General features: G+C 41.2%; 1 protein-coding gene across 2 annotated transcripts in view; it reads right to left on the minus strand.

Moving 5' to 3' along the window:
• The window catches only part of abca3b (ATP-binding cassette, sub-family A (ABC1), member 3b), a 117,158-nt gene that overhangs the window by 30,648 nt on the left and 58,781 nt on the right, over window positions 1–27,729 (minus strand). For both annotated transcript variants that reach the window (XM_060840689.1, XM_060840688.1), the window contains exons 18-26: window positions 22,285–22,477; window positions 20,860–21,166; window positions 19,763–20,039; window positions 16,646–16,850; window positions 10,305–10,524; window positions 9,105–9,263; window positions 8,465–8,637; window positions 6,724–6,852; window positions 458–649 (exon numbers count right to left, since the gene is read on the minus strand). In XM_060840689.1, coding sequence (XP_060696672.1) covers window positions 458–649; window positions 6,724–6,852; window positions 8,465–8,637; window positions 9,105–9,263; window positions 10,305–10,524; window positions 16,646–16,850; window positions 19,763–20,039; window positions 20,860–21,166; window positions 22,285–22,477 — 1,855 coding nt within the window. The remainder of the gene's footprint in view (window positions 1–457; window positions 650–6,723; window positions 6,853–8,464; window positions 8,638–9,104; window positions 9,264–10,304; window positions 10,525–16,645; window positions 16,851–19,762; window positions 20,040–20,859; window positions 21,167–22,284; window positions 22,478–27,729) is intronic.

The following is a 27,729-nucleotide window of genomic DNA, read 5'->3' on the forward strand; positions in this document are numbered from 1 at the left end:
CCTGCTTGGTTGGTACCCTAACCACCACGTTCAATATCCGCTCTTTCTTCACAGTAGCAGCAGTTTGTACTGTCCGTGGAATGCACTGCACTAACTCACCAAGGTTCCTTCTACAGCACCTTCCAAGTACGCAGTCTCAACCACCAAGAGGGACAAGGAAGCAGGCGCATAGAAAAATTATCTACTGCGATTATCTCTCCAAACCATACATCATCCTGACTTTGAAATATACTGCAGTTCCTTCAGTGTTACTTGCTCAAAATCCTAAAACACTCTTCCTAACAGCTCTATGGGTGTCCCTACATCCCAAGGATTGTAGTCTTTCAAAAAGCTCACTACCATCTACTCCACAGCAATTAGGGATGGTAAATAAATGCTGGTTTAGCGAGTGATGCTAACATTCCATGAACAATTTTTTTAAAACACTATGTACTATGAGTAGTCTGCAAGTGCTCACTTCATTTCTGTTTTTCAGAATGCTGTAACCTGCGATAAAGGCATCCCCTCCGCTCAGGTTTTCATCACCAGTCAATATCTTGAAGGTGGTTGTCTTTCCAGCTCCATTAAACCCAAGTAGTCCAAAGCATTCTCCTTTATTTACAGCTAAAAAAATCCTGTTAACAGCAAGAGTTGATTGATTGCGATAAATCTGAAAGACAAAATGTGAAGTCCAACTTTGGGATCAATGAGCACTTTAACATAAATGCAATTGGGAGTTAATGTCAGGTAGTGACCACCTTGAACATGAGAAGGCCATTCCCTCACAATCCTCAACACCTCCCAACTCCAAACCCCACCTGAACATCAAAGTCTTGAGTCACCCGAAATGAACCAGACACAGCAAAACTGTGGCTACAAGAATAGAGCAGAGGTGTTTATTCTACGATGTGTAAAAGAAAGAAATGAATTTCTATTGAGCCTTTCATAAGAACACTAACAAATATGATCAATAGGAGACCATTTGGCCCTTGAGGCTGCTCCACCAATCAATATGATCACAGGTGACTTTTTGCCTTGACTTTTCTGCCCATTCCTCGAGAGATCAAAAATTTATCTTGCCTTGAACATAATCAATGACAGAGCATCCCTAACCTTTTGTGTCACAATTCTAATGCCAAATAACAACCCTCTGAGTGAAGACATTGTTTACTTCAACCCTAAATGCTCATCCTTATCTTAAGGTCTGTGCTCTGTGTTTTAGTTTCCTCAGCATTCCTTGTTAATGTGTCTTGTTGCACATAGAACCCATGCACAAAGCTTCTTAGCAGCTGCATGGCCATACAGGTTTGAGGGAACAGTAGTGCAACCTTCTTATCCCTGGGACCAATGTACTGAACTTGTCACTGCAATGCTTCCAAGTATATCCTTCCAGAGAAAAGGGGATCAAAACTCATACTGTACCCTAGGTACGGTCTCATTAAAGCCCACTGCAATTGTATCAAGACTTTCTTGTTCTTCCATTTCAATTCACTTGCAAGATAAGAAGATGCCATCTTCCCTCCTAATTGTCTGCTGTGCCCAGGTGCAAACTTTCTGTATTCTATGTCCAAGTGCACAAGTCTCTGAACATTATAATTTAAATGCTTCCAACCTTTTCAAAAATATTCTGCTTTTCTATTCTCATGATGAAAGCAAATAAATTCACATTTGCCCCCATACTTCTTCTGACAGCTTGTTGCCCAATCAGTTAAACCGACAGTATCCTATGCAGTCTCTTTGTATGCTCTTCACATGTTATGTTCCCACTAAACATAACATAGAGGAATGGGGGTAGATAGCAGAGACACAGGCCCTTTGGTCCAACTTATTCATGCTAACCAGGTTTCCTAAATTAAAGTTATTCCATTTGCTTGCATTTGACCCATACCCCTCTAAACCTTTCTGAACCATATACTTGTTCAAATGCTTTTTAAATGTTGTAATTGTATTCACTTCTACCACTTCCTCCGGCAGCTCATTCCATACATGCTCCACCTTCTATGTGAAAAAAATACCCCTCGTGTCCCTTTTAAATCTTCCCCTTCCCACTTTAAACCTATACCATCTAGTTCTAGATTCTCCTATCTTGGGGAAAAGATCTTGGCTATTCACTTTACCTATGCCCCGTTTGATTTTATAAACCTCTATTAGGTCTTCCCTCACAAAGTCCCAGTCTATTCAGCCTTTCCTTATAATTCAAACCTTCCAGTTTCAGTAACATCCTTGTAAATCTTTTTTTGCACTCTTTCCAGTTCAATAACATCATTCATGTTGCAGGGCAACCAGAATTGTGCATGGTACTCTAAATGTGGCATCTCCAATATCTTGTATGGCTGTAACATGATGTCCTAACTCCTGTACTCAGTACACCACCTTGATGAAGGCCTTCTTCACCATCCTGTCTACCTGTGATGCCACTTTCTAGGTGTACCTGCATCCTTAGATCTTTATGTTTGACAACACTCCTCAGGTCCCTACTATTAAGTGTGTAAGTCCTGCCCTGGTTTGCCTTACCAAAATGCAACACCTCGCTTTTATCTGCATTTAACTCCATCTGGCATTCCTCGGTCCATGACACAGTTGATCAAGATTCCATTGTACTCTTAGATAAGCTTCTTCACTGCCCACTATAATAATTTTGATGTCATCCACAAATTTACTTACAATGCCTCCTATACTCTCAAACCAAATTGTTTATATAAATGACAAGCAACAGTGGACCCAATACCAATCTTTGCAGCATACTGCTGGTCATAGGCTGCCTGTCTGAAAAATAGCCCTCTACCACCACTCTCTCTCTCCTACCTTCAAGCCAATTTTGTATCCAATTAACTATATCCCTCTGGGAGTGCATGTGATCTAACCTTTGTAATCAGTCTAAAATGCAGCATCTTGTCAAAGGCCTTCCTAAAGCCCATGTAGATGTCTACTGCACTACCCCTATTTAGCTTCTTGGTCACCTCTTCAAAAATCCCAATCAAATTTGTAAGACACAATTTCTCATGTGAGAGGATTAAAGTACAGAAATACTGAAATCTTACTTCAACTGAGTAGAAGCTTTGTTAGACCAACATTTGGAGTACTCTGTGTAGTTTTGGTCTCTTTATCTCAAGAAAGATATTATTGTCATAGAGGGAGAGCAACAAATATTCACTAGGATTGTCCTATCACGAGAGATTTGTAAAACTGGGCTGATAACATCAGAAATTTGGATTCAATATTCTGTCTATTTATCTAGGTCATTAATATTGATCATAAATCATAGAGGCTTCAGCACTGATTCTTGTGGAATTTCACTGGTTTTGGCTGCCAACTTGAAAAAGTTAAAAATTACACCAGGTTATAGTCCAACAGGTTTATTTGGAAGCACTAGCTTTCGAAGCACTGCTTCTTCATCAAGTTTCTTCACCACCTGATAAAGAAACAGCACTTCAAAAGCTCATGCTTCCAAATAAACCTGTTCAACTATAAGCTGGTGTTGTATGATGTTGAACTTTGTCCACCCCAGTCCAACAGTGGCACCTCTAAATCATAAGTTGAAAAAGCACAATTTATGCCTCCTTCCTTCCTGTCCATTAACCAATCCTACATCCATGCTTACATGTTACCCCCAAATCCACAAGCCTTTGTCTTCCTTGGTAATATTTTGTGTGTCACCTCTTGCCTGTCTTTTAGAAATCCATGTACACTACATTTAGTGGCCCTTTTATTTACTCTATTCATTACATTCTTAAAATCTCTTAATAAATTTTTCATAAAAACTATGTTTACGTGTCTGATTATATTATGATTTTCAACATCCTAATATATTCCAGCATCTTGCCAATGATTGACATCATGCTGCCTGATCTGTAGTTCCCTTGATTTCTTTCTCCCCCTTTCTTCACATCCAATCCACCAGGACCAATCTAGAATGTAGGAAATTTGTAAAGTTAGAATCAGTGCATTTATTATCTCCATTGCTATCCCTTTTAGAATCCTAGAATGCAGGCCTTTGGCTCTGGAATTTGTTGGTTCTTAGTTCCTTAGGTTTTCCAATCATTTTTCTTCCCTCATACTAATTACTTTCAACTCCTCACTTATATTAGTTCCTTGATTGTCTCTATTTCAGGGATGTAATTGAGTTCTCCATAATAGACATAAAATATTTGTTCACTATTTCTGCCATTTCATAGGATTACATAGGATACCACAGAAACCCAATCAGTTCATGCTAAGGTTGGGTTATGAGCAAAGCTTTTGCAGGTTGGGTCCATACTATATGCAGAAGGATGTGAAGTGATATTATTGAAATATACAAGATTCTAATAACCCAGATTTTCCCAACAGTGAACTATTCTGGCTGACTCAAATCAAGAAAAAGGTATCCGCTTACCTGAAATTTTAGGCCAAACATCTGACGCTGTTCATTCCCTAGAGTCTCTATCCCAACAAAACACAGGATAGCCTCGATGCAAATAACACCATGCAGCAGCCCCACAATGACACAGAAGAATCTGGGAACACCCCTTAGAGACAGCTGCTGATAATGTAGGGATTTTAAACTGCAAGTTAAGGTGAATGAAAGTTCTGCACATTGGATTAGTAAAATGAAACCTCATTTTCATGCGTATCCCTCTAGAAACAAAGCCAAATGCTTGTTTACATTTCTTACGGCCTTGCTAAACATATGGCACAACTATTAGTGATTTGTGTATTTATACCTCAAGATCCCTTTGCTCCTCTGCCCATGTAGACCCACACTGTCCAAGTAATAAGTAAGCCTACTCATTTTTCCATTAAAATGTACTAACTCACACATATCTAATGAATTTACCAAATTATTTCACATTCTACAGATTTGTTAATGTCACCTGTAATTTGTTACAGTTCTCTTCAGTATTGACTACTTATGATTCCAGCTGATGTTATTATACATCTGCCTTGGCAAATCATAAATTTTTTTGTTTTGGTTTTTAATGTGGTGGTCTCTTAACTTAGACAGAAGTGCATTTATTAAGCAAAAGAAAGTAAGATAAAATAGAATAAATCAATCTGTTTACTTGTAAAACAAATTCACAGTGTTTTAACAGGGAGTAAAAGTAGAATCTCATTAACCCCAAAATTCTCCTTTATAAATTTCAAATGAAATATCAACAGCCCTGTACAGTACCCAATAGCAGTCTCGAATGTACTCACACTATAATCCCTTTACCAAGTACCTCAATAGATTTGAAGTAACTGTGATTTTAATTCCTAGATGAGGATAGTTTATTCCTGAGTTAAAACAACTCAATTTCAAGTTCTATTCAGAGTTTTATCCCAATTCTTTTGGTCTGAGATGATCACTAACTCCTTCCTCTAAGGTAATCTAGTTTACCACATGATCCTGTTCTCAGGAGCACTGTTCTACATATGCATCTCCATGCAAAGATTTCTTAGAATTGCCCAAAACAAAGTAAAACTGAAACAAAAATGTCTTAAGCTTAAAAGAAAATCTAAGTCTGTAATTTTTAAAAACAGATCTTAAGCATAAGTTGCAAATTCTTAAAGAAAACACAAACCCATTAGACTGCCGAAGTAGCCTTTGCAATCACAATCACAATCACTACAGAAATGCTTACAAGATGATCAACTTCAGACACAGAAAACCTATATGCTCCTGACTCAAAATTCCAAATCCAAACTTAAAATAAATTATATTAACAATATGTATATATCAGTTTTTATCACAACCATCACCCCTCAATTTTATGTACTCCATAAATTTAACTTTTGATTCCAAATGTTAAGATGAATTATAAAGAGTAGCAACCCCAGCGCACAACCTTAAGGAACACCACATCCCACCTTCTGTCATTGCAAGTAGCTACCTTTTACTCTGATACTCTGCTTTCTTCCTTCATGTTCACTGTATTAAGTTTCTCTCTCTTTTTAATCGTCTGGAATTGCAACTTGTGTCTTCTACCATGATGACAAATACAAAGTAATTGTTCAGTGTCTCTGCCAGTTTCTCATTCTTGTCCCCCTTTCTTCTCAAGAACAACTAGGTATTAGCAATAAATGCCAGCAATGCCCACATTTCATCAATGAATTTAAAAAATAATAATTTCTCCAGTATCTACCTCTGAGGAACCAATACTTGCGAAATCACTTACAATCTGTTTTTATATTCTTGGCTAGTTTAGCTTCATATTCTATGCTTATGATGAGGGAACATGGAGAATATAGGGAGATGGTAGGTTGTAGGGTGGGGGAAGGAAGGCACAGACAGTGAGGCAAAAGACCAGTAGAATGGATGAAGTTCCAGGTGGAGAATGAGGAACATGGGAGGGTGATAGAGGAAACATCCTAGATTCAGAAGGATCCTTGGAAAAACAGCAAAGATCCTTGTAGAGAGTGGGGTAGGATTTTGTGACAGTAGAGTGACAGGACTAACTCTATTGCAGATCTAGAATGCCATATTTTGATTGACTGAGATGCCCTCATTGTTCAGACTCCTGATTTCAAGTGCATCACTGTTTAATGCAGCAGAACAGGTGGTAGCTGAAGGGATTGAATTGTCAGAGGTGACCTCTCACTGTGGTTAGTGATCAATTAAAAGGAGTTACACTGCAAATCACTGCTCCAGCTACAACTCCAACACATTCAAGCTTCCTAAAGCTGGGTGCGCCAGACAGGTCACTGAGCACATTCTCATAACTGCACACTTGGCTTCCTGCAGCAATTGGAATTACCACTATTGCTGGGAGACAACACACTTACCTTGAGGAGGTTCTTTATCACTAACGGGCAGTCCATTTCGGAAACTGTTGACTCCTCTATCCTCAAACGCTCATCCCTGACATCAGAGTCTTCAACTGGCTGTGGTATGCTGCCATTTAAAATTGAAGCCTAATAGAAGGCAGAAATATTAGTATGTTCATACCTACCACACCATTCAAACATATCTAGTACAGAATGTGCTAGAAATTCACAGCAGGTCACTTAATGTGTGTTGGCAGAGGAAATGTATTGATGTTGCACTAGAATTAAGAACAGTAAATTCTCGGAAGGTTAACCTGCTTTCTGTCTCCACAGATGCTGCCTGACCTTTCCATGTTTCCAGAACTTTGGGTTTATGTTTTGTGCCTTAATGATTGCATTAAATTTCACAAACAAACAATCTACATAGACACAGAAATTTATCTCTCTTAATGAAATTTGTTTGATTTATATTTAGGTTAAGTCTCCGTCCTTGATGATGAGCTACCCCCTGTCCAGGGCAAAGCTCACCGACAGTGAAGAACACTCATACAGCTCTGCAGCCCTTTCTAATCCTTCTCCACTCCCCCTTTTACCTTCACCAGGTCCTGACAGCCCAATTCCCCCTCTGAGGTTTCCTCCACTCTCTGGCTTCCCTCCCACTCTGGGGTCGCCTTGCTCCCTGAGAACACCCTTCTTCTAGGTCCTCCCCCAATCTCTCCACCCCTGGCTTCTCCTTCAGTCTCCAAGTACCTCCACTCTCTAAGACCCATCATCCTCTAGATTCTCCGTCAGTCCCCAGGTTGTCCTTTCTCAAGGTTCTCCCTCTTTCCCTGGGGTCACCACACTTGCCTGGGTCAGAGATAGACCCAAAGCAGATTTGGGTTAATTTCTGCAAAGGTGGGAATGACCTCAGGAATCGTGTCAAGAATGAGAAAAACGTAATTCAGTGAATCCAATCCACTTGTTCCAATTGATTTACATAATCCCTTGAGTGAGGGATTTTGCACTTTGAGGATTCTCTAACCGTGTAAAACAACAAATCAATGACTGTTGGAATTTGACTTCAGCCAGTAACTTATTCCTGAGTATTTGCTGTTCGATATATAAACCCCCAGAACCCCTCAATTAGATAACAGTCTGCATTTGCTATTGCTATTTGGCATAATTGCCATGCCAACTGTACTCTTTGATCTCAATCTGTAAATTATCCTGGCTATCTGATATTTATTCGAACCTCCAATAAGATTTTTTTGCCTGTATCTCACTGGTCATAATCTTTTATCCAATGTATGAACCACCCCAAACCGATTCCAGCCTGTATATCACTCATAGAAGGGCTTATGCCCAAAACATCAATTCTCCTGCTCCTCGGATGCTGCCTGGCCTGCTGTGTTTTTCCAGCACCACATTTTTCAACTCTGGTCTCCAGCATCTGCAGTCCTCACTTTCTCCTATCACTCATAGATATCCATTGTTCCATATATAACCACCATCCTCCCACCCTGAACCTCTCAATTAAATTCCAGAATACAACTCAATTGAGTGTTTCCTATTACTATTTGTTCTTATAATTATATTCTGATTAAATTCAAACCAGAAATTCAGTAACAGAGAACACTGGCAGCAAGTAGTCTGGTAATGTTCACTTAAGTTTCCTCAAGTTCACTTGGCAGCAATGTCAATGTAGCAAGTCAGAGAAAAGTTGTCTCAGCCTCACATGATTAATTAATTAGCTAACTGTCGTGTTCTTTGAACTCACCATTCTCTTTCTCCAGACAATATAATGGAACAAATTGGACAATACTTTGAAGAAACTGAACTCAATAAGGAGGAGGAAAGTCAGAAAGACCAAGCCCTGGACTGCCAGAGCAAAAATGAAGCGGCCAACTCCAGGAGATTCCCAGGAAAAGTAGTCAGTCTGATAGGTGATGTCTGCAAAACATCAAAAATGTACAAGGTGAGAACAGGTTTATTAGACATAAAATCAAATTTTAACATTGCTGAAAGTTTCTTCCTTTCTTTTCTATTTCTCTGTGTCGAGGCAACTCAGACAAGTTGGTAGTAGATTGTTAAGAAACAGGAGATTAGAGATTCACATTTATGTGATGTAAATTATAGATGCACATGCCATGTGAGTATGTATAATTTAACCACATGATTAATGGAAGCATAAAACACTAATTGTGTACTTACTGATTAGTCAGCTACAAAAGATTGGAACTGGCTGAACACAACATGAGATAAGACCCACTTCTCTCTGACTGCCTTTTGCTTCCATTATTTCTGTGTCTGGCTATATGACATATCATCACAAACACATCATCATCACTCCTCCTGCCAGATCCTTCCTGATCATAAGTAATGTATGTAAAGGCATTTGAGACTGGAGGCATACTTACTGAATGCTTGGCACAAATACTCGGCAAGTGGGCTTCTTGTGCACACTGCAACCAATTGGTAATTTTGGTAAAAATCATTGATAGCCTGTCCCAAGCAGTAATTGGGTAACACAAGAAACACTGCATCCAGAACCTTTGCTAGGTCTATCAGATCAAGTTCTGTGGGAAGAAACAAGTAAATATAATGAAGCTGGATTAAATATATTTCTCAACTATTTTTCAGGAGTCTTGCCAACCAAACCCAACTCCCATAATCTTCACCCCTCTCTAAACAAGTATGGTGGCTCCCACTGGGTGGGACATCTGATTTTATTTACCTCAAATCATAAACATTTCAGCTGCCAAAAAAATCAAGTTCACAAACTGGCAATAATGGGAAAGAAGCAACAGAACTGAATGGAGGTCCCTAAATTCAGCAGACTAATTTCCGATAGGAACATACAGTGCCTATTGGTGGAAAAACATACTGCCTCAGAAACTAGTGCATACTTTTTAAAATTTTATTTTTTCTTCTCCTTCCCTAAAGACAACTCTCTCCAACAGCAGTTAGATGAACTGGTCTTTCTCTTATATCACATAATTAAACTGTCAATGTTCTTCTTGAGCTGATTATAATGAGATGCATGTAATGTCTGGTGACTTGGATAGGCACCTGGAGTGCCATATCCGACATGGCAATGGCCCAAGAACTGAAAAGCAAGACCAGCTCAGAAAGCTCTTTCTCTGTTGGAACAAATTGCCTCCTTCTGTGTCAAAGAGTTTCTGTGCTTTTCTGGCTCTTCCTTGCCAATCTCTGCAAAACCCTGGGAAACAACTGGATTTTGGTATTCTGTGCCACAGTGCAAATGAAGAACACCATGATAGCATCTGCACAGAGTGATATACCTTCACCACATGCCTCTCCTACTGTGAGTAGACTAAGGCATGGCCTTCTGCTGGTACTTTTGTGAAAACACCAATGAAGTATACCATAATAATATTGATGCAGGACACTGTGATGGCACCAATGCATGTTCCAGTGACAGCAATAATGCAGGGCCTGGCACAGAAAGAAATATGATCTTAATACAGTACATTGTGTCACAGCTTTCACAGTCGAATTGCAATATTCAAACATCAAGATTCTACGGTGACTTGGAGCAGTAGAATGGAATTTTCAAACCTTAAATTCCCATTTTGGAGTCTTTTACTTTGAAGTACCTGGAATGTTCATAATTGTAATGGCCAAGAAGGTGGCTGTGCCAGTCAAGATATTGATTATGGTGATTCTGGTGTAGGCTGTGGCAATTGTAGTGAAGAAATAGTGTAAGAGGTACATGATGGGGATAATGGACCAGCCATAAAGGAGTAGAAGTATCAACACATCTCCAAGATGCTGCTCCATAGTGAAAGGTTGCAGATCAAAGATCTGGAACATCACCTGAAAACAAATAAAGGAAATATGTTTCTTGTTCCACTTCTTGTTTTTTTAAAAAATATTACGAGGATCACACTGTTCTCACTTCAAGGTCCGGTCTCATAATTTGGGGGAGACAATGATCTAGTGTTATTATCACTAGATTATTAATATAGAGACCAGGTAATGTTCTGGGTACCTGTATTTGTCCTGCATGGCAGAATCTGGAATTAAGAGTCTAACGGTGACTTTGAAACATTGTTGATTGTTGCAAAAACCTATCTGGTTCACTAATGTCCGAGAGCAAAGGAACTGCCATCATGTGACCTATAGATGATTCCAGACCTACAGCAATGTGGTTAACTCTTAACATTTAGGGATGGGAAATAAATGCTGGCCTATGCCCATTTTCTGTGAAGAAATAAAAAAAAAGATCGAGAGCCCAAACAGATCCAGTTCATGCTAGGCAATAAAGCACCTCAGTGTAAGAGCCACAGGTTTTGCAAAGGATTTAAACCAGGGGTGGGGAACCTGCATGCGGCCTTCTAGGCCATAGTGTGTGGCCTTTTGAATGAATCCAAATTTTGCAGAACAAATCTTTTATTTTTTTATTAATATGTTTTTTTCGTCCTTTATTATTTTTATTTTAATCTTAAAATGAATGTATTTAAAATACCAGAGAGTTAACTTTAGAATTAACATTGTTTTTCATTTTTTTTAGTTAGTTAGTACATAGTAGTTAGACTTATACAAAATAATGTGAATTTTGAAGAATATATAATTGAAGTTTCTTGGATGCGGCCTTGTTAGATTACAACTAACATAATGTGGCCTTCCAACATGATAAGGTTCTCCACCTCTGGTTTAGACTATGTCATTGGTGATTATGATTGTTGGGCAAAGGTAGAATATTATTCAAAAAATAATGATTGGTTCTGAACACATTTACAGTGACTCGCAATTATACAGGACTTTCACTACAGAGAATCATTTCTGGAAAGACAACTTCAATAAAACCCGAGGTGGGATGGGGATATCATCAAATGGCCAAACACAGAGTTAAAGAGATTTTTTTTATTTTCTTTATTCATTTGTGGGATATGGGCATTGCTGGCTGCCCTTGACCTTCTAAATGGTCGTAGGTTTGGAAGGTGCTGTCTCAAGGTCTTTGGTGAATTTCTGCAGTGCATCTGTAGGTAGTACACATTGCTGATACAGAGCATCAGTGGTGGAGGGATTGGATGCTTGTAGATGTAGTACTAATGAAACAGGTTGCATTATCCTGGATGATGTCAAGCTTCTTGAGTGTTGTTGGGGCTGCAGTCATCCAGATAACTAGGAAGTATTTCATCACACTCCTGACTTGTGCTTTGTAGATGATGGACAGTTTTGGGCAGTCAAGAGGAGAGTTATTTGCCACAGAATTCCTAACATCTGACCTGCTTGTTCAGCCACTGTGTTTATGTGAGGAGTCCAGCTGAGTCTGCTTTGTCCTGGATGGTGTCAAGCATCTTGAGTATTATAGGGGCTGCACTCATCCAGGCAAGTGGGGAATATTCCATCACACTCCTGACTTGTGGTTTACAGATGGTAGACAAGGTCTGGGAGCGAGGTGGTGCGTTCCTCACCGCAGTATTCCTAGCCTTTGACGTGATCATGTAGCTACTGTATTTATGTGTGGAGTCCGAATGGTTTTTTGGTGAATGATAACACCAGGACGTTGAATGCCAAGGGGTGGTGGTTAGATTGTCTCTTATTCGTGATGGTTATAGCCTGGCATTTGTGTCATGGGAATGTTACTTGCTACTTGTCAGCCCAAGCCTGGATATTGTCCAGATCTTGTTGCATTTGAACATGGACTACTTCAGTATCTGAGGAGTTGCAAATGGTGCTGAACATTGTGCTATCATTGGCGAACATCCCCACTTCTGATCATATGATGGAAGGAAGGTCATTGATGAAGCAGCTGATGACGACTTGGCCAAAGACACTACCCTGAGGAACTCCTGTTGAGATGCCATGGAGCTGAAATGACTGACCTCCAACAACCACGACCATCTTCTGATGTGTCAGCTATGATTCCAACCAGTGGAGAGTTTGCCCCTGATTCCCATTGATTTCAGTTTTCCTAGAGCTCCTTGACGCTACACTCGATCGAATGCAGCCTTGATGTCAAGGACCTTCACTCTCACCTCACCTCTGGAATTCAGCTCTTTTGTCCGTGTTTGGACTGAGGCTGTAATGAAGACTGAAGCTCAGTGGCCCTGGTGGAACCCAAACTGGGCATCACTGAGCAGGTGATTGCTGAGTAAGTGCTGGTTGATAGCACTGTCGATGACTTAACTGATGATCATGAGTAGACTGATGGGGTGGTAATTAGCTGGGTTGGATTTGGACATACTTGGGCAATTTTCCACATTGTTGGGTCAATGCTAGTGTTGTAACTGGACTGGAACAACTGGGCAAGGAGAATGGCAAGTTCTGGAGTACAAGTCTTCAGTATTCTTGCCAGAATGTTTGTCAGGGCCCCTAGCCTTTGCAGTATCCAGTGTCTCTAACCATTTCTTGATACCATGTGGAGTGAATCAAAGTGGCGAAGACCAGTATCTGTAATGCTGAGGACCACTGGAGGAGGCCAAGATGGATCATCTATTCGGCATGTCTGGCTGAAGATTGCTGTAAAAACTTCAGCCTTATCTTTTGCACTGATGTGCTGGGTTCTTCCAACATTGAGGATGGGGACAATTGTGAAGCCTCTTCCTTCAGTGAGTTGTTTAATTATCTACCACTATTTACGACTGGATGTGGCAGGATTGCAGAGCTTATACCTGATCCATTGGCTGTGAATTGCTTAGCTCTGTCTATCACTTGCTGGCAATGCTGTTTGGCATGTAAGTAGCTCTGTTTGGTGGCTACATCTTCAGGTATGCTTTGTGCTGCTCCCGGCATGCCCTCCTGCACTTTCCACTAAACCAGGATTGATCCCCTGGCTTGATAGTAATGGTTGAGTGGGGGACATGCCAGGCCTTGAGGTTACAGATTATGCTAGAGTACAATTCTACTGCTGTTGATGGCCCACAATGCCTCATGGATGCCCAATCGAGTTGCTAGATCGCATTGTAATACATAGCACAGTGATCGTGCCACACAACATGATGCATATTATTCTCAATGTGAAGACAAGGATTGTGCAGTGATCACACTTCATGATACTGTCACAGACAGATGCATCTGCAGCTGACAGACTGGTAAAGATGAGGTGAAGTATGTTTTTCCCTCTTGGTTCCCTCATCACCAGCCGCAGACCCAGTCTAGCAGCTATGTCCTTTAGGATCTGAGCAGCTCGATCTGTAGTGCTGCTGACAAGCCAATCTTGGTAGTGGACAGTGAAATTCCCCACCAAGAGCACATTTTGTGCTCTTGCTATCCTCAGTGCTTCCACAAAGTGTTGTTCAACATGGAGGAGTACTGATTCATTAGCTGAGGAAGGATGGTACATGGTAATCAGCAGGAGGTTTCTTTGCCCATGTTTGATCTGAGGTCATGAGACGTCATGTGGTCCAGAATCAATGTTGACGACTTCCAGAGTAATTCTCTCCCGACTGTATACCACTATGCTGCCCCCTCTGATGGGTCTGTCCTGCCGGTGGGCCAAGACATATCCAGGAATGGTGCTGGTGGCGTCTGGGACATTGTCTGTGAGGTGTGATTCTGTGAGTATGACAATGTCAGGCTGTTGCTTGACTAGCCTGTGAGAGACCTCTCCCAATTTTGGCACTATCCCCCAAAGTTGGTGAGGAGGACTTTGCAGGGCTGTTTCTGCCAAGTGATCCATCTGGTTTCATTTCTTAGAGCGTTTATAGCAATTGGTACAACTGAATGGCTTACTAGGCCATTTCAGAGGGCAATTAAAAGTCAACTACATTGCTGTGAGTTTGGAGTCACATGTAGGCCCAACCAGGTTCGGATGGCAGATTTCCCTGAAGGATATTACTGAATGAGATGGCTTTTCATGATAATCAACAATGATCTCATGGTGATCAGTAGATCCTTAATTCCAGATTTTTAAAAATTGAATTCAAATTCCACTGTCAGCCGTGGCTGGATTCGAACCTAGGTCCCCAGATAGGTTTTATGGAGCTTCTAGTTCAAGATACTACTCCTGTCCCACATGTCGTTTCTGAATTTAAATCAGCAGCAGGTTCATAGTAACAGTTAGAAACTGATAGATCGAGTTCCCATTTAAATGAATGAGAGGAATAGGGCAGAGAAATGGCATGTAAGGGGGTATGACTGGGCACCACACCTTCTGAAACTGCTCCATGAGCAGACTGAGAGTAGCTTGGACCCATTCATAAAAAATTCCATCATTAGAGTTACCTCCAAAAACACAGAAACACATGCTGGCTGGAGATGTCTACTAATCTAGTTACATCTACTAACTGGGTTCAGTTTCAAAGATGTTGAGAGCATATGAACATCATGGCTCAACTCATAATCCCCAACCACTTCCCTGCTTTATCCCTATAACTCTCAATGCTCTTAAAGATTAATGCCTATCTCAGCAATGAATATATTTAACAACACAGAATCGATAATCTTCTGAGGTTAAAAAAAGTTCACAAATTCACCACTCTCTGAGAGATAAAATTTCTCCTTATCTCCAACTTAAATCTTAAACCCTTGACTCTGAGGTTTGGGCTCTCTGGTTCTAGACTCTGCCATATGGGAAATCAACCTCTCTGCACTTACCTTGTTAAGACATCTAAGAATCTTATATATTTCATCTCATTCTTCTGAACCCCAATGAGCTTAAGCCCAACCTACTCAACCACTCTTCATAAGAAAATCCCCCCAAACCTGGGATCAACCTAGTGAATTTTCTCTGGACTGCCTCCAATACCAGCACACCTTTCCTTAGATAAAGGAACAAAACCTGCTCACAATTATGGTCTGACTAGTGCCTTGTGTAATTTAGCAAGACCAGCCTATTTTTGTACTCCATTCCCTTTGAAGTAAAGACTGACAGACCATTTACTTTCCCTATTACTGAGTGAACTTACCAAGTGTATGTTAGTTTTAGTGATTCATATATTAAAACCCTCAATCACTCTATATTACAGCTTTCTGAAGTCTCTCCCCATTTAAATAATATTCAGCTCTTCTATTTTTCCTGCCAAAGTACATAACCTCACATTTTTTCCATGTTATATTCCATCTGCCAAGTTTTTTTCCACTTACTTACACTGTCTCTCTATCTCAGTAGACTCCAGGTATTACCACAACTACTTGCTTGCCCACCGGTGTTTGTTTCAGCCACAAGCTTGTACTCTTATTTCCATTATCCAAGTAATTAATCTATATTGTAAATATTATGGCCCTATCACTGATTTTTACGTACTCCACTCGTTACAGACTGTCATCCTGAAAATATCCCATTTATTCAAATTCAATGTCTTCTATTAGTTAGTCAATCCCACACTCATGCCAATATTCTACACAATCACAGGGTCTTATTACATAGCCTCATGTGTGGTATTTTATTAAATGTCTTTTGGAAATCCAAATATGTTAAATCCACTAGTTTCCCTTTATCTATTCTACTTGTTCCATCCTCAAAGAACTGCAATGAATTTGTCAGGCATGATTTCCTCTTCATAAAGTCATGCTGACTGCTTGATTATACTATGTTTCTAAATGCTCTGCTATTACATCCTTAATAATAATCTCTAACATTTTCCCAATTTTTCGTGTTAAGCTAACTGAACTATAGATCAATTTTCTTTATCTCCCTCTCTTTTTGAATAAACATTGGTAGTTTTCTAATCTTCTTAGACTTTCCAGAATCTAAAGATTCTTGGAAGATTACTATCAGCGCATCTACTATTTCTCCGGCTATTTCCATTAACATCCTGTTTGCAACCCATTAAGTTCCTTAGGATCTTTTCTCTAGTGACAATTATTGTGTTTATTTCCTTCTCACCCATCCCCATTTTAGCCCCTTGATTATTTAGTATTTTAGAATGCTATTAGTCTCCTCTACTGTGAAGACTGATGCAATGTAAGCATTCAGTTTTTCTGCCATTTCCTGGCTCCTTTTCTATTTCTCATATGGAATGAGTCAGCTCAGGAATTGGTTACTTACCAGGATCAACACACAGGGGATCATATAGTTAATCATATCCCAGAGAAGAGCAGACAGCCAGAAGTTGATGGTATGAAGGCCACTGATGACCTGAATGTGCTTGGATTTTATAGTTCTCTCAGACACTAACAAGAGGGCAAAGGTGCTAGCCAGAAAGGCCATGCCATACATCAGGTTGAAGGCCAAAGCAAACCCTGTCCTATTTCTGTGAACAAATAAAAAGACACCATGATTTAGTGCACAAAGAAGTGGTGACCTATAAACCTAAACACAAAACGATTAGCCTGTCACTATTCTTTGTATACCATTATCCTCTTAATTCAATTCTGTAGAAAGTTTTAAACTCATCTCCATTAACCACACGTGATCAAGTGTGCAACAGACATTTTCAGCGAGGAATAACTTTCAGTTTTGGAACAGAGTGATTGGTAAAGCAGCTGGACAGAGGGAGCTGAGTCAAGTTGGATTGGCAATCATGAATGGGACTGGTGTCCTTCCATTTAAAGGAGAGGTAGGGGTCTCACCATTAGAATCTCTCATCTCCTTTTCACCTTCTGGTTTCAATCCCAAACAATGACATTGGTAGCAGACCTGCACTTCGTGAAGAGTGTAGCTTCAGCTTCACTCATAGACTATCAGAACATAGCTCAGGCACAGTGCCAAATGGCAGATGTAAACACATAAATACATCAACCATCAGCAATGGCACCCCAACCCCAAAAAGGCAACCCTTCTGGTCCACCTGTGCCTGAAGCTGGTTTTCCTGTGTTGTCAAACAACTGCATGATGTACACCAACCATATATATCCATGCTGATGATGTGGGGGAAGGGAAAATGAGGAAACTGTTGAAATCCACCTTCACCTTCATCTACCTATTGCACCCTTACCTTCATCCACCTATCGCACTCCAACCTATCACCTTCTCCCTCACCTTCAGCTACCTATCGCACCCCGACCTATCACTTTCTCCCTCATTTTCATCAGCTATTGCAGTGGATTTCAATGGCTCCCTCATTTCCCCTTCCCCCACATTATCCCAGTCCCAAGCCTCCAACTCGGCACCACCCTTCTGACCTGTCCATCACCTTTCCCATCTATCTGCTCCACCATCCTCTCTGACCTATCACCTTCTCCCTCACCTTCAGCTACTTATTGCAATCAATGTGGATTTCAACAGTTTCCTCATTTCCCCTTCCTCCCCCCAATATCCCAGTGCCAAGCCTTCAACCTGGCACCACCCTCCTGCCCTGTACATCACCCTTCCCATCTATCCACTCCAGCCTCCTCTCTGACCGATCACGTTCTCCCTCACTTTCATCTACCAATCACATTCTCAGATACCTTACCATCCCCCCCAACCCCACCCACCTCCTATTTATCTCTCAGCCCCTGGCCCACAAGCCTCATTAGTGATGAAGGGCTTATGCCCGAAACGTCAATTCTCCTGTTCCTCGGATTGGACTTATACTCTCTGGAATTTGGAAGAATGAGAAATGGTCTGACATGCAAGATAATCTGAGAGGTGTTTCTCCTGGCTGTAGAATCTAGAACACAGGGCAGAGACTACAATTAATGGTCGGGCTATGATGTACACAGGGGACTAGGGTTTCAGGTACAAACTTCTTTGAAATTTGCATCACAGGTAAACAGGATGGTTAAGAAGGCAGTTAGTATGTTTGCCTTCATTGCTCAGACCTTTGAGCGTAGGAATTGGGATGTACAGGACATTGGTGACGGCCCTTCTGGAGTACTGTGTCTAGTTCTGGTCACCCTGTCATAGGAAGGAAATTATTAAATTGGAAATCGTTCAGAAAATATTGACCAGAATGTTGTCAAGAATGGAAGATTTAAGTTATAAAAATTGGCAGGATAAGCTGCCACATTTTTCACTGGTAGCAATTTTTGAGAAGATTTGTAGCTCAGGTTGATGATAAGTTAGTTCACGGAGCTTGAAGGTTTGTTTTCAGACATTTCATCACCACACTAGGTAACATCATCTGTGAGAGTTTCCGGTTAGGCGCTAGTGGTATGTCCTGCCTCTCTATTTATAGGTCTTGGTTTCTTAAGGTGGGTGATGTCATTTCCAGTTCTTTTTTTCCCAAGGGAAGCTAGATGGGATCCAAATCAATGTGTATATTGATAGAGTTCTGGTTGAATGCCATGCCTCTAAGAATTTGGTGACAAAACGTCTGAAAACAAATCTTTGATCTCAGTGAGCTAACTTATTTTTCACTGGAGCATAGGCGGTCAAGGGGTGACCTTACAGAGGTTTATAAAATCATGAAGGGCATAACTAAGGTGAAGAGCAAGGATCTTTTCCTTAGGGTGGGGGAGTGCAAAACTAGGGGGCATATTTTTAATGCAAGAAGAGAAAGCTTTAGATAAGACATGCTGGGCAACGTCTTTACACAGAGTGGTTCGTGTCTGGAATGAACAGCCAGTGCAAGTAGTGGATGCAGGTACAGTTATAACATTTAAAAGACATTTAGATTGGCACATGAATAGGAAAGGTTTGGAGGGATGTGGGCCAAATGCAAGTGTGACTAGTTTAGTTTGGGATGATTGTTGGCACGGCCTAATTGAACCAAAGGGTCTGTTTCCATGCTGCATGACCCTATAACTATGAATGAAAATTTGGGCTAAGATCAGAAAACTTCTTCATTCACTAGATTTTGATTCTTTGGAATTCTTTACCAAAGAAGTTGTGGACGTTAAGGAAATCAAGGGAAATGTGAATTGAGTAGGGAAGTGGAGCATCAATCATCTCAATGAATGGTGAAACAGGCTTGAAGAGTGAATAGCACACTATTATTTGTATTTCTTGATTTTTGTTTGGTTCTTGCTGCTGGGTGTGCATATGAATATTTAGCAGTTGAAGGCGCTTACTGGTGGAATCGGCACCCCCATGCAGTCAGGCAGTAAGTTAGAAACCTGAAACGAGATAGTGTTGACCAGCTAAGTATTCCCTTTTGTGACCATGGCACCTCTGGCTGAACGCATGCATCAGGATTCAAACCTAGGGTGTTCTACATGATTGGTACCACACCACATAGTGCACTCACTCCCAATTATTGATTGCACCAGTTCCATAAGAAGGTTAATGCTGAGTACATACTCATTCAGTTGTTCCAATGCTTGTTCTGTAATGTTGCGGGGTTGTGGATAGTTGGTGGTACTGATTGATGCTGTTGGCCCCACCAGAGTCTTGAATAAGGCATTGTCCACTAACATCAAAGAAGTAGCAGAGGTATGATAGCCCAGGTTATTGAATAAAACCCGTATTGTGGTTCCAGTTGTCAGTGTATCATGGAAATCAGCAGCTACTACACACCGTTCATTAAAGGAACCTCCTTCCTTACTTGAAATATTCAACAGATAATCAATAATATCGTCTGTAAGAAAAAGGCAACAGAAATTGGTCAGAAACTAGGTGATAAACACAATTGTCTCACTCAGAGTGCAACCAAGGGGCAGTTCATGCATTACAATCAAAGGCACAAGAGACATTAATTTGACTCATCAACTTTGGAGGAATTAGGTGTAAGGGAGGTTCCTAATGGAAGTGATCATGTGCAAAATGTTTGTCTGCTGGAGGAGATCTTGTCAGAGGAATGCCAAGTGGAGGAAATCTTGTGTAAAAGGGTTTCCTCTTGAAGTAGGTCTTCTGTAAAAAATCTACCTATTGGAAGGTGCAGAATTTGGTGCTACCAACAGCCTCTTACATGCTACCAATATTAACAATTTGGGCAAAAATTGAAGCATAGCTAGTGGAAAATGTAATGTCACTCGCTCCAAACCTTCTTGTACTGGTCCTGGAGTAGTGAGAGGCATACGACAAGCCTTGTTCTTTTTAATGGACCTGGAGAAGGGATGGAAAGACCAGTAGATCCACCTCTTCTTATAAAGGCCCTGAAGCAAGGAGTAGGCACAAAGATTTTCTGTCCCATCTGGTGTAAAATTCTGAGTGAGCTCTAAAATTGCAATAAAGCGCAGACATCATTGTTTGTATCCGAAATCAGAAAAGTATTGCCTCAACAAAGCTGAGAAAGTGTACTGCTCAGTAATCAGAATCAGTGCTGCAATGTTTGATTGCCCGTCAATTAAAGATTTTTTGCTATGATCCCACAGAAGTACTTATTTATGACTTATCTTTTCAAAATCATTTGAAAGAAAAATAAATAGAAGGGTTTGGGCAATCGTGAGGTGCCTCACCTTCTACCGGTCTTGGCATGCCCAGCTGTGCTTCTACCACCTCTTTGTAAGCCTGCATCAAATGTTTAGTCAGTTTCTGGTAGACATGTCTCAATGAAAAAGGAACAATGGTCGGCCCATATTTTTCCAGAGTCAGGTTTAATGGAGGTGAATCCTGAGGACCCGGAAATGTCTTGGCAACAATCAATGAAAAGCAGGCAAAAATCAGTGGGACCATAAACTGGGCTGTGAATATCTTCCAGTTCCGCCAGGTGTATGTTGCTCGCTTCATAAGCATGGCATAGAACTGCTGCAAATAGAGGATGATCTGCACAAGACAAGGGAGAATGGTCAAGGATTTACAGAACAAAAGAATTCAACAGAAACATCATCACTCCTCCCCATTACAGGGCTCAGCCAACAAAGTACTTTTTAAAATAGTCACTGTTATATTGGGGGAAATGCAGTTGCCAATTTGCACACACAAGATCCAACAAAAAGCAATGCGATAAGGACCAGCTAATCTCTTTTAGTGATGTCAATTGAAGGATAAATATTGGCCCCAATACCAGGTATACTTCCCTGCTCGTCTTCAAAATAGCAGTCGTGGAATCTTTTATTAGTGCAGGTGATGCACATTGGAAGATGTAACATGACAAGGGAGTACTCAGTGAATGGCAGGACAATGGGATCTTGGGAGAGCTTGTCCACAATTCACAAATACAGTAGTTAAGACGACATATAGGTAGCCTATCTTCATCAGTCAAGCCACAGAGTATGACAGCTGGGAGGTTATGTTGGAGCAGTATGGAACTTTGGTTGGAGTACTATATACAGTCTAGTCACCACACTATAGGAAGGATATAATTGCTCTGGAGGGGGTGCAGAGGAGATTCACCAGGATTTTGCCTAGGATGGAGCATTTCAGATATGGAGAGAGGCTGGGTAAGCTCAGGTTGCTTTCTTCAGAACAGAAAAAGTTGAGGGGGTGTTCCTGATAACGATGTATTAGATTATGAGGGGCAAGGACAAAGTGAAAAGAATCAGCTGCTTTCCTTAGTTGAAGGGTCAAGAAGTTTTAAAGTGAAAGGCAGGTGGATTAATATTTTTTACCCAGAGGCTGGTGTGGGTCTGGAATGTACTGCCTGGGAGGATAGTTGAGGCAGGTTGCCTTACAATCTTAAAAAAGGGCTTGGATGAACACTTTAAATGTCACAACATTCAACGCTATGGGCCTACTCCAGGAAAATGGGATTCGGTAGGCAGCACAGACTCGAGGGGCTGAAGAGCCTTTTCCATACTGTCTGATTTTATACCAGATTGAGAGGGTAGACAATTGAATTGTCGTAGGTTATCTATGAATAATACAGAGCCATAAGTATATTTTAGAATTAAGAAAGATGCCTGCCCCTTTAACTCAGAATGCCTTGCAGGTGTTGTGCTTACCCCTGTGTTCAGTTTGATAGAAGAATAGCTGTTGGAAAGATGATGGTCACTGTCATCTGCAGTGTCCATTAAGTCACTCAGGCTGGTTTTCTCTCCAACTGACCAGTCACTCATCCTTCGCTCATGCTGGTATTGTATTGCTGGTAGCTGGATTGCTTGAATGTCCATGCTGGAGTCCACCAGCTTCCCCACCCTGTCAGAGGCCACAGTCACAGACAGAAAAATAATATTACACTAAATGCTGGGGGCAGTCCTCAACACCAGAATCAGCAGCAGTTCCATTCAAAATGAGATATGTGAAGTGGCTAGTCAACTAAAGAGAAACTGGCATTAGAAAGGGGTTAGAAAACAGGGATACATGAACTAAGTCTGTCTGTGGAAGAGGGGCAAGAAGAGACAGGAGGAAGGGGAGAGAAAAGGTGTGTTAAGAGGCAGAGAGAAGAAAGAAACAAGAAAGAGGAGGAAAGGTGAGAGGGGATGGAAGAAACAAGATGGACGAAAGGAGGAAGAGAGTGAGAAGGGAAGAAGATGAGAAGGAGAGAGAGCTGGAAAAGAGAAAAGCATGACAGGAGAGTGGCAAAGAAGAGGAGAGAGGAGGGAGCACAAAACTGAAGGGAAGGTGGCTGAGAGTGATGGGAGGGAGGGAAACATCATGGGAATCAGGAGCAATATTCATTAATGACTTACATGAAGGGACTAACTATATAGTGTTATGAAGTTGAAGGTGTGTACTGGATTTTTAAGAGAGAGTGAATGCTGTTCTGAACTGAGAGCCTACAAAGACCTGTGTATATGACTAGTTGGCAGTCCCAGAGTGTATTGGAAAATTGAAAATATGGAACATTTGGCTGTGAAATGGATACCTGAGTTTTGGTTGCTGTTTTGACAACAATTCAAATTTAACCATAATTTAGTTTAAATTATGCCCAATATATTAAATATTAAAACCCAATCAAGTTTGAACTTATTGTTGTGCCAACATCGACCTAAGGAGATGATCCAATGTTGGGAGTAGAAAAATGTGGCCATTTTGAAAACTGGAGAGCGAGCAACTGCAATTAAGACAGATCCAAGAAAGTAGGAAACATTCTTTATCAAAAGGTACCTTTACACATGAAACATACTCACAGTAAAAAGTGAGAACACAATCCAGGGAATATAGCAGCTAGCAGAGTGAAGTCACAGAAGACAACAGCATCTGTGTGGTTTGAAATTAAGTTGATGTAATTTTAATAAATGTCTTATTGGAACAGCATTTTGTTATAGAGTTGGAAGCAGGTAATAAGCAGTTAAGAGAAAGGGGGGGCTTAATGTTGTAAACAGTTGGTGTTTAATGTTCAGTTTTAGAGTTAAAAAAGAAATTGATTCTTTTTCTTTAAATAGTGAGTTTTGAAGGTCTGTTACTCATATTTGAACAGATTATGAGGTGAGGTGACCTTTAATGAGTGTTTGGTTTAATTAAAAGAGGGGTTCACTGCTGTGACGTAACAGTTTGGGGGCTCGTTCGGGATGCTCTCCTCCTTCCAAATAAGATAGACGAGGGCATATAGCTGCCCTTGGATCTGTATGCTTCCATGCTTCAATGCCTCAGTGGAAATTTCATTTCCTCCTGCTGCCTTGTTGTTAAGCTGGCAGATGGCCTTCTCTATTTTGTCCAAGGCGTGAGGTCGTAGTGTGTTGTATGCTGCGAGATATGTTCAGGAATTTACACGTGCACTGTACGTGACACTGACCTAGCCTTCACAGAGCCCGATCCTCAAGTCAGCAGAACCCCTGACATATCTGTCAGACAGGACCCCCTGTTTAGATGAGGTTAACCGCCCCAATCTGGGAAATCATATTCAATGAGGTCTGGATGGCTGACCTCGTTCCAATCACTACCTTCCTCTTCTCTCTGTCCTGGGATGTAGGCGCATTCCTTTTCCTGTGGCATCTCCCAAGGTTGCTCAGGCTCTGGCTCAGATATTGCCATTGTGTATTGGACTGTGGCCCCACTCTTGCCCCAGAATGTCTCAGCAGGAATTTATCTTCTTCTGCAGGTGATAATAGCTGTGACATCCATTAAGCCCTCAGAGGTTTCTTCGAAACTGGAAGGACAGGGAGAATCCACAGGTTCTGACAGCCTTGCAGGATGTTCTGAGTGGCTGGGTATGTTTTGCTCCTGATCCACTTGAGACGTTAAAGCTATCATGTGATCCACATGCTTGTGTAGGATCTCCTTTCCCGTCTTCACTTTGACCATGCCTCTTACCCACGCAGGGCCAATCCCATGGTGTCAACAGCAGTTTTCGTCCCATGAAGTAAATTGCTTTTCTTGTGTAGAAGAGTCTTGTGGCCAGCATTTGTGTTGCTGATGCCATTTCACCCTCCCTACAAGGTCCAGGAAAATCAGATTTAATCTGGTGTGGAGTCTTCTCCACATTAGCAACTCTGCTGGAATTGTCCCTACAAATGCATGAGCGCTGGTCCTATAATCAAACAGGAACTGGAACAGTTTGGTATTGAGCAAAGTTGTAGGCTGTTTCTTTAAGCTTGCCTTCAATGTTTGGACTGCTTTTTCCACCAGATGATCAGACAACGGATGCAGTCGTTCTTACACGCCAAATGCCATTTGACTTTAGGAAGTACTCAAAACTACTTGCTGGCAAATGATTGCACGTTATCTGTGATCAACATGTCCAGAGTCCGTGTATTGTAGAAGATGCTCACAACTTTTCAATCATCATCCCCACATTTTACAAATGAAATTTATGCACATCCAACCACTTTGAATGGGCGTCAACAATGATTAAAAGCATAGACCCCGTGAAAGGACTGGCACAATCAACGTATAACTGAATCCAGGCTTTACTTGGTCAGTCCCATGGATGTGGTGCAGCTGCTGCTGGCAACTTTTGTCTTTGTCGGCATTTTGGGTACTACTCCACCAATATAGATGTGTTGGCATCCAATGCTGGCCACTGGACATAACTTCTTGCCAACATCTTCATTTTGGAAACCACAGGATGACCCTAGTGGAGTTCAGCCAATGTCTGACGGTGAGCTTTGCTTGGGACAAGCACTCTTGCTCTCCAAATTAGCATGCTGTCCTCAACGGTGATCTAGTCTTGCGAGGTCCAGAAAGGTTTCAATCCTGGTTGTGATGACCCTTTTGTTTCCACCACTACCAGCTGTTCTAGTTTTGCCAGGACGGAATCTTCTTATATACACAGTCTGATACTGTCAGAGATGAGCAGAAGGGTGTCCAGAAAGTTTAAAATCAGTGGTGGCACCTGCCATAGTGTATCCACCATTAGGAGCTGGCTTCAGGCATCCGCATTTATCACATGGCCGCCCAGACGTTGTTCCAACTTGTCATTGTAAGTACTCAGAGTAAGAGCCCACCACTGCAGGTGGGATGGCCCTGTCCTCTTCAGGTAGCCCTAGCAGGGATTGGTGGTCCATTCCCATTACAAATTTATGTCCCTAAAAGTACTGGTGGAACTTTTTCACACCAAAGATTACCGCCAACTCTTCCACTGTATCAAGGAGTATCTTAATTTGGCATCAGCCAAAGTCTGGGAAGCATATACTATTAGGCATTCCTCATTTCAGCCGGTGAAGCATCGCATGTCAGTGTTACATCTCACAGTGGGTGATTGACAGTGTCGTTCCAAGAATACAGCTTGTTCTTGGTAACGATTTAACAGGTTCCAAGGCAGGAGTGACACCCTTTGTTGTGAAGAAGCAAAAGGTGAAGACCAGAGGACTGAGGAGTTAAAAGAAAAATACTTTGGAATTTTTCCAGTCTGTGTAGTAACAAGGTCCTACTGTTAGAAGTCACAGCAAGAAGCAAAAACTAAAGAGAAAGATGAAAAAGTTGAGGTTCAGTAAGTTGACACCCTGTTTGATGTAATGGTGCAGGAAAAACCTGGACAAGTACAGGGTTGCATACTCAGAAAAGAAATCAGAACATATTCCTGAGGATAATTATCTTGAAGATAATCCTAAGACAAAAATGGAGACCATGGCAGGTTAATACAGAGGAGAAGTGGCCAGAAGTGCACCAGACTGTATTGCCGGTAGCATACAGACAGAAATTATTACGGATAACACATGAATTTATCAGTAGGGTCACCTAGGTGTGAGGAAGACTCAGGCTAAGGTACAAAAGCACTTATTGGCCTGGACTGCATAAGTATGTGGTTAAATTTTGCTATACATGTCATACGTGCCAAACGATAGGTAAGCAAACCACAGGCAGTAATAAAACCAGCACATTTGTTGCTATTTCTCACATTTGAAGGACCTTTCACGTGAGTTATGCTTGATTGTGTAGGTACCCTCCTGAGAACTAAAACCAGTACTTGCAAACTACAATGGATGCGTCTACCAGATTTCCAGAGGCGATTCCATTATGGAGCATGAAGACAAAAAGTATGGTGCAGGAGTACACAGTATGAGCTACCCAGAGAGATTCAGTCAGACCAAGAGTCTAATTTTACTGCTAGGCTGTTTAAAGAAATCATGGATAGCTTAGGCATCGAGCACTTTAAATCAAGTGCATATTATCCTGAGCTTTGGAAACGTGGCATCAGACCCTGAAGACCATGTTATGAATGTACGGTCAGGATTACCTGAATGATTGGGATAAAGGTATCCATTCATATTGTTTATCATTAGAGATGTTCCAAATGAATCTACTCAATTTACTCCCTTTGAGTTAATATTTGGACATGAAGTGAGAGGGACTTTGAAATTAATTAATGAAAATTGATAGGATTTAAGTTGGAGCTGTCGCACCTGGATTACGTATCTGAGGTGAGGGAGGGATCAAAATGGGTAGTTGAGTTAGCTAACAGCACCTTAAAAGGGCATAGCATAGAATGAAACAGATGACAGATAAAAACTCTAAAGTTTGGACGTTTTTCCTTGGGGATGACGTATTAGTGTTGGTACCAATGGTAGGAGATCCCTTTAAAGCCAGGTTTAGTGGTCCCCATCAAATTGAGAAAAAGTCAAGTCAGGTAAACTATCTGGTAAAGATGTCGAAAAGAAAATAAACTGTATCGGGTACGTCATGTGAATATGTTGAAACTTTACTATAATAGAATCATAGAACCCCGACATAACTCCTACAGCGTGGAAACAGGCCCTTTGGCCCAACAAGTCCACAGTGATCCATTCCCCTACCCTATTGTGCTGCATTTCCCCGACTAATACACCTAACCAACACATCCCTGAACACTATGGGCAATTTAGCATGGCCAACTCACTGAGCCACTATGCCACCCTAGAAAGGGAGACAGGGAACTGGAGAAATAGGTATTAGTTACTGCCCCACAGACTGAGGAATAAAATCCAGATTTTATGGAGTTTGATGTGCCTTAAAATCCTTGAGGTGTGGGATAGGTTAGTGAACTATCTGTCTCAGGAGCACGGTGGCTCTGTGGTTCTGTGGGCGGC

This window comes from Hemiscyllium ocellatum, chromosome 20 (genome assembly GCF_020745735.1).
Source record: "Hemiscyllium ocellatum isolate sHemOce1 chromosome 20, sHemOce1.pat.X.cur, whole genome shotgun sequence".
NCBI lineage: Eukaryota > Metazoa > Chordata > Chondrichthyes > Orectolobiformes > Hemiscylliidae > Hemiscyllium > Hemiscyllium ocellatum.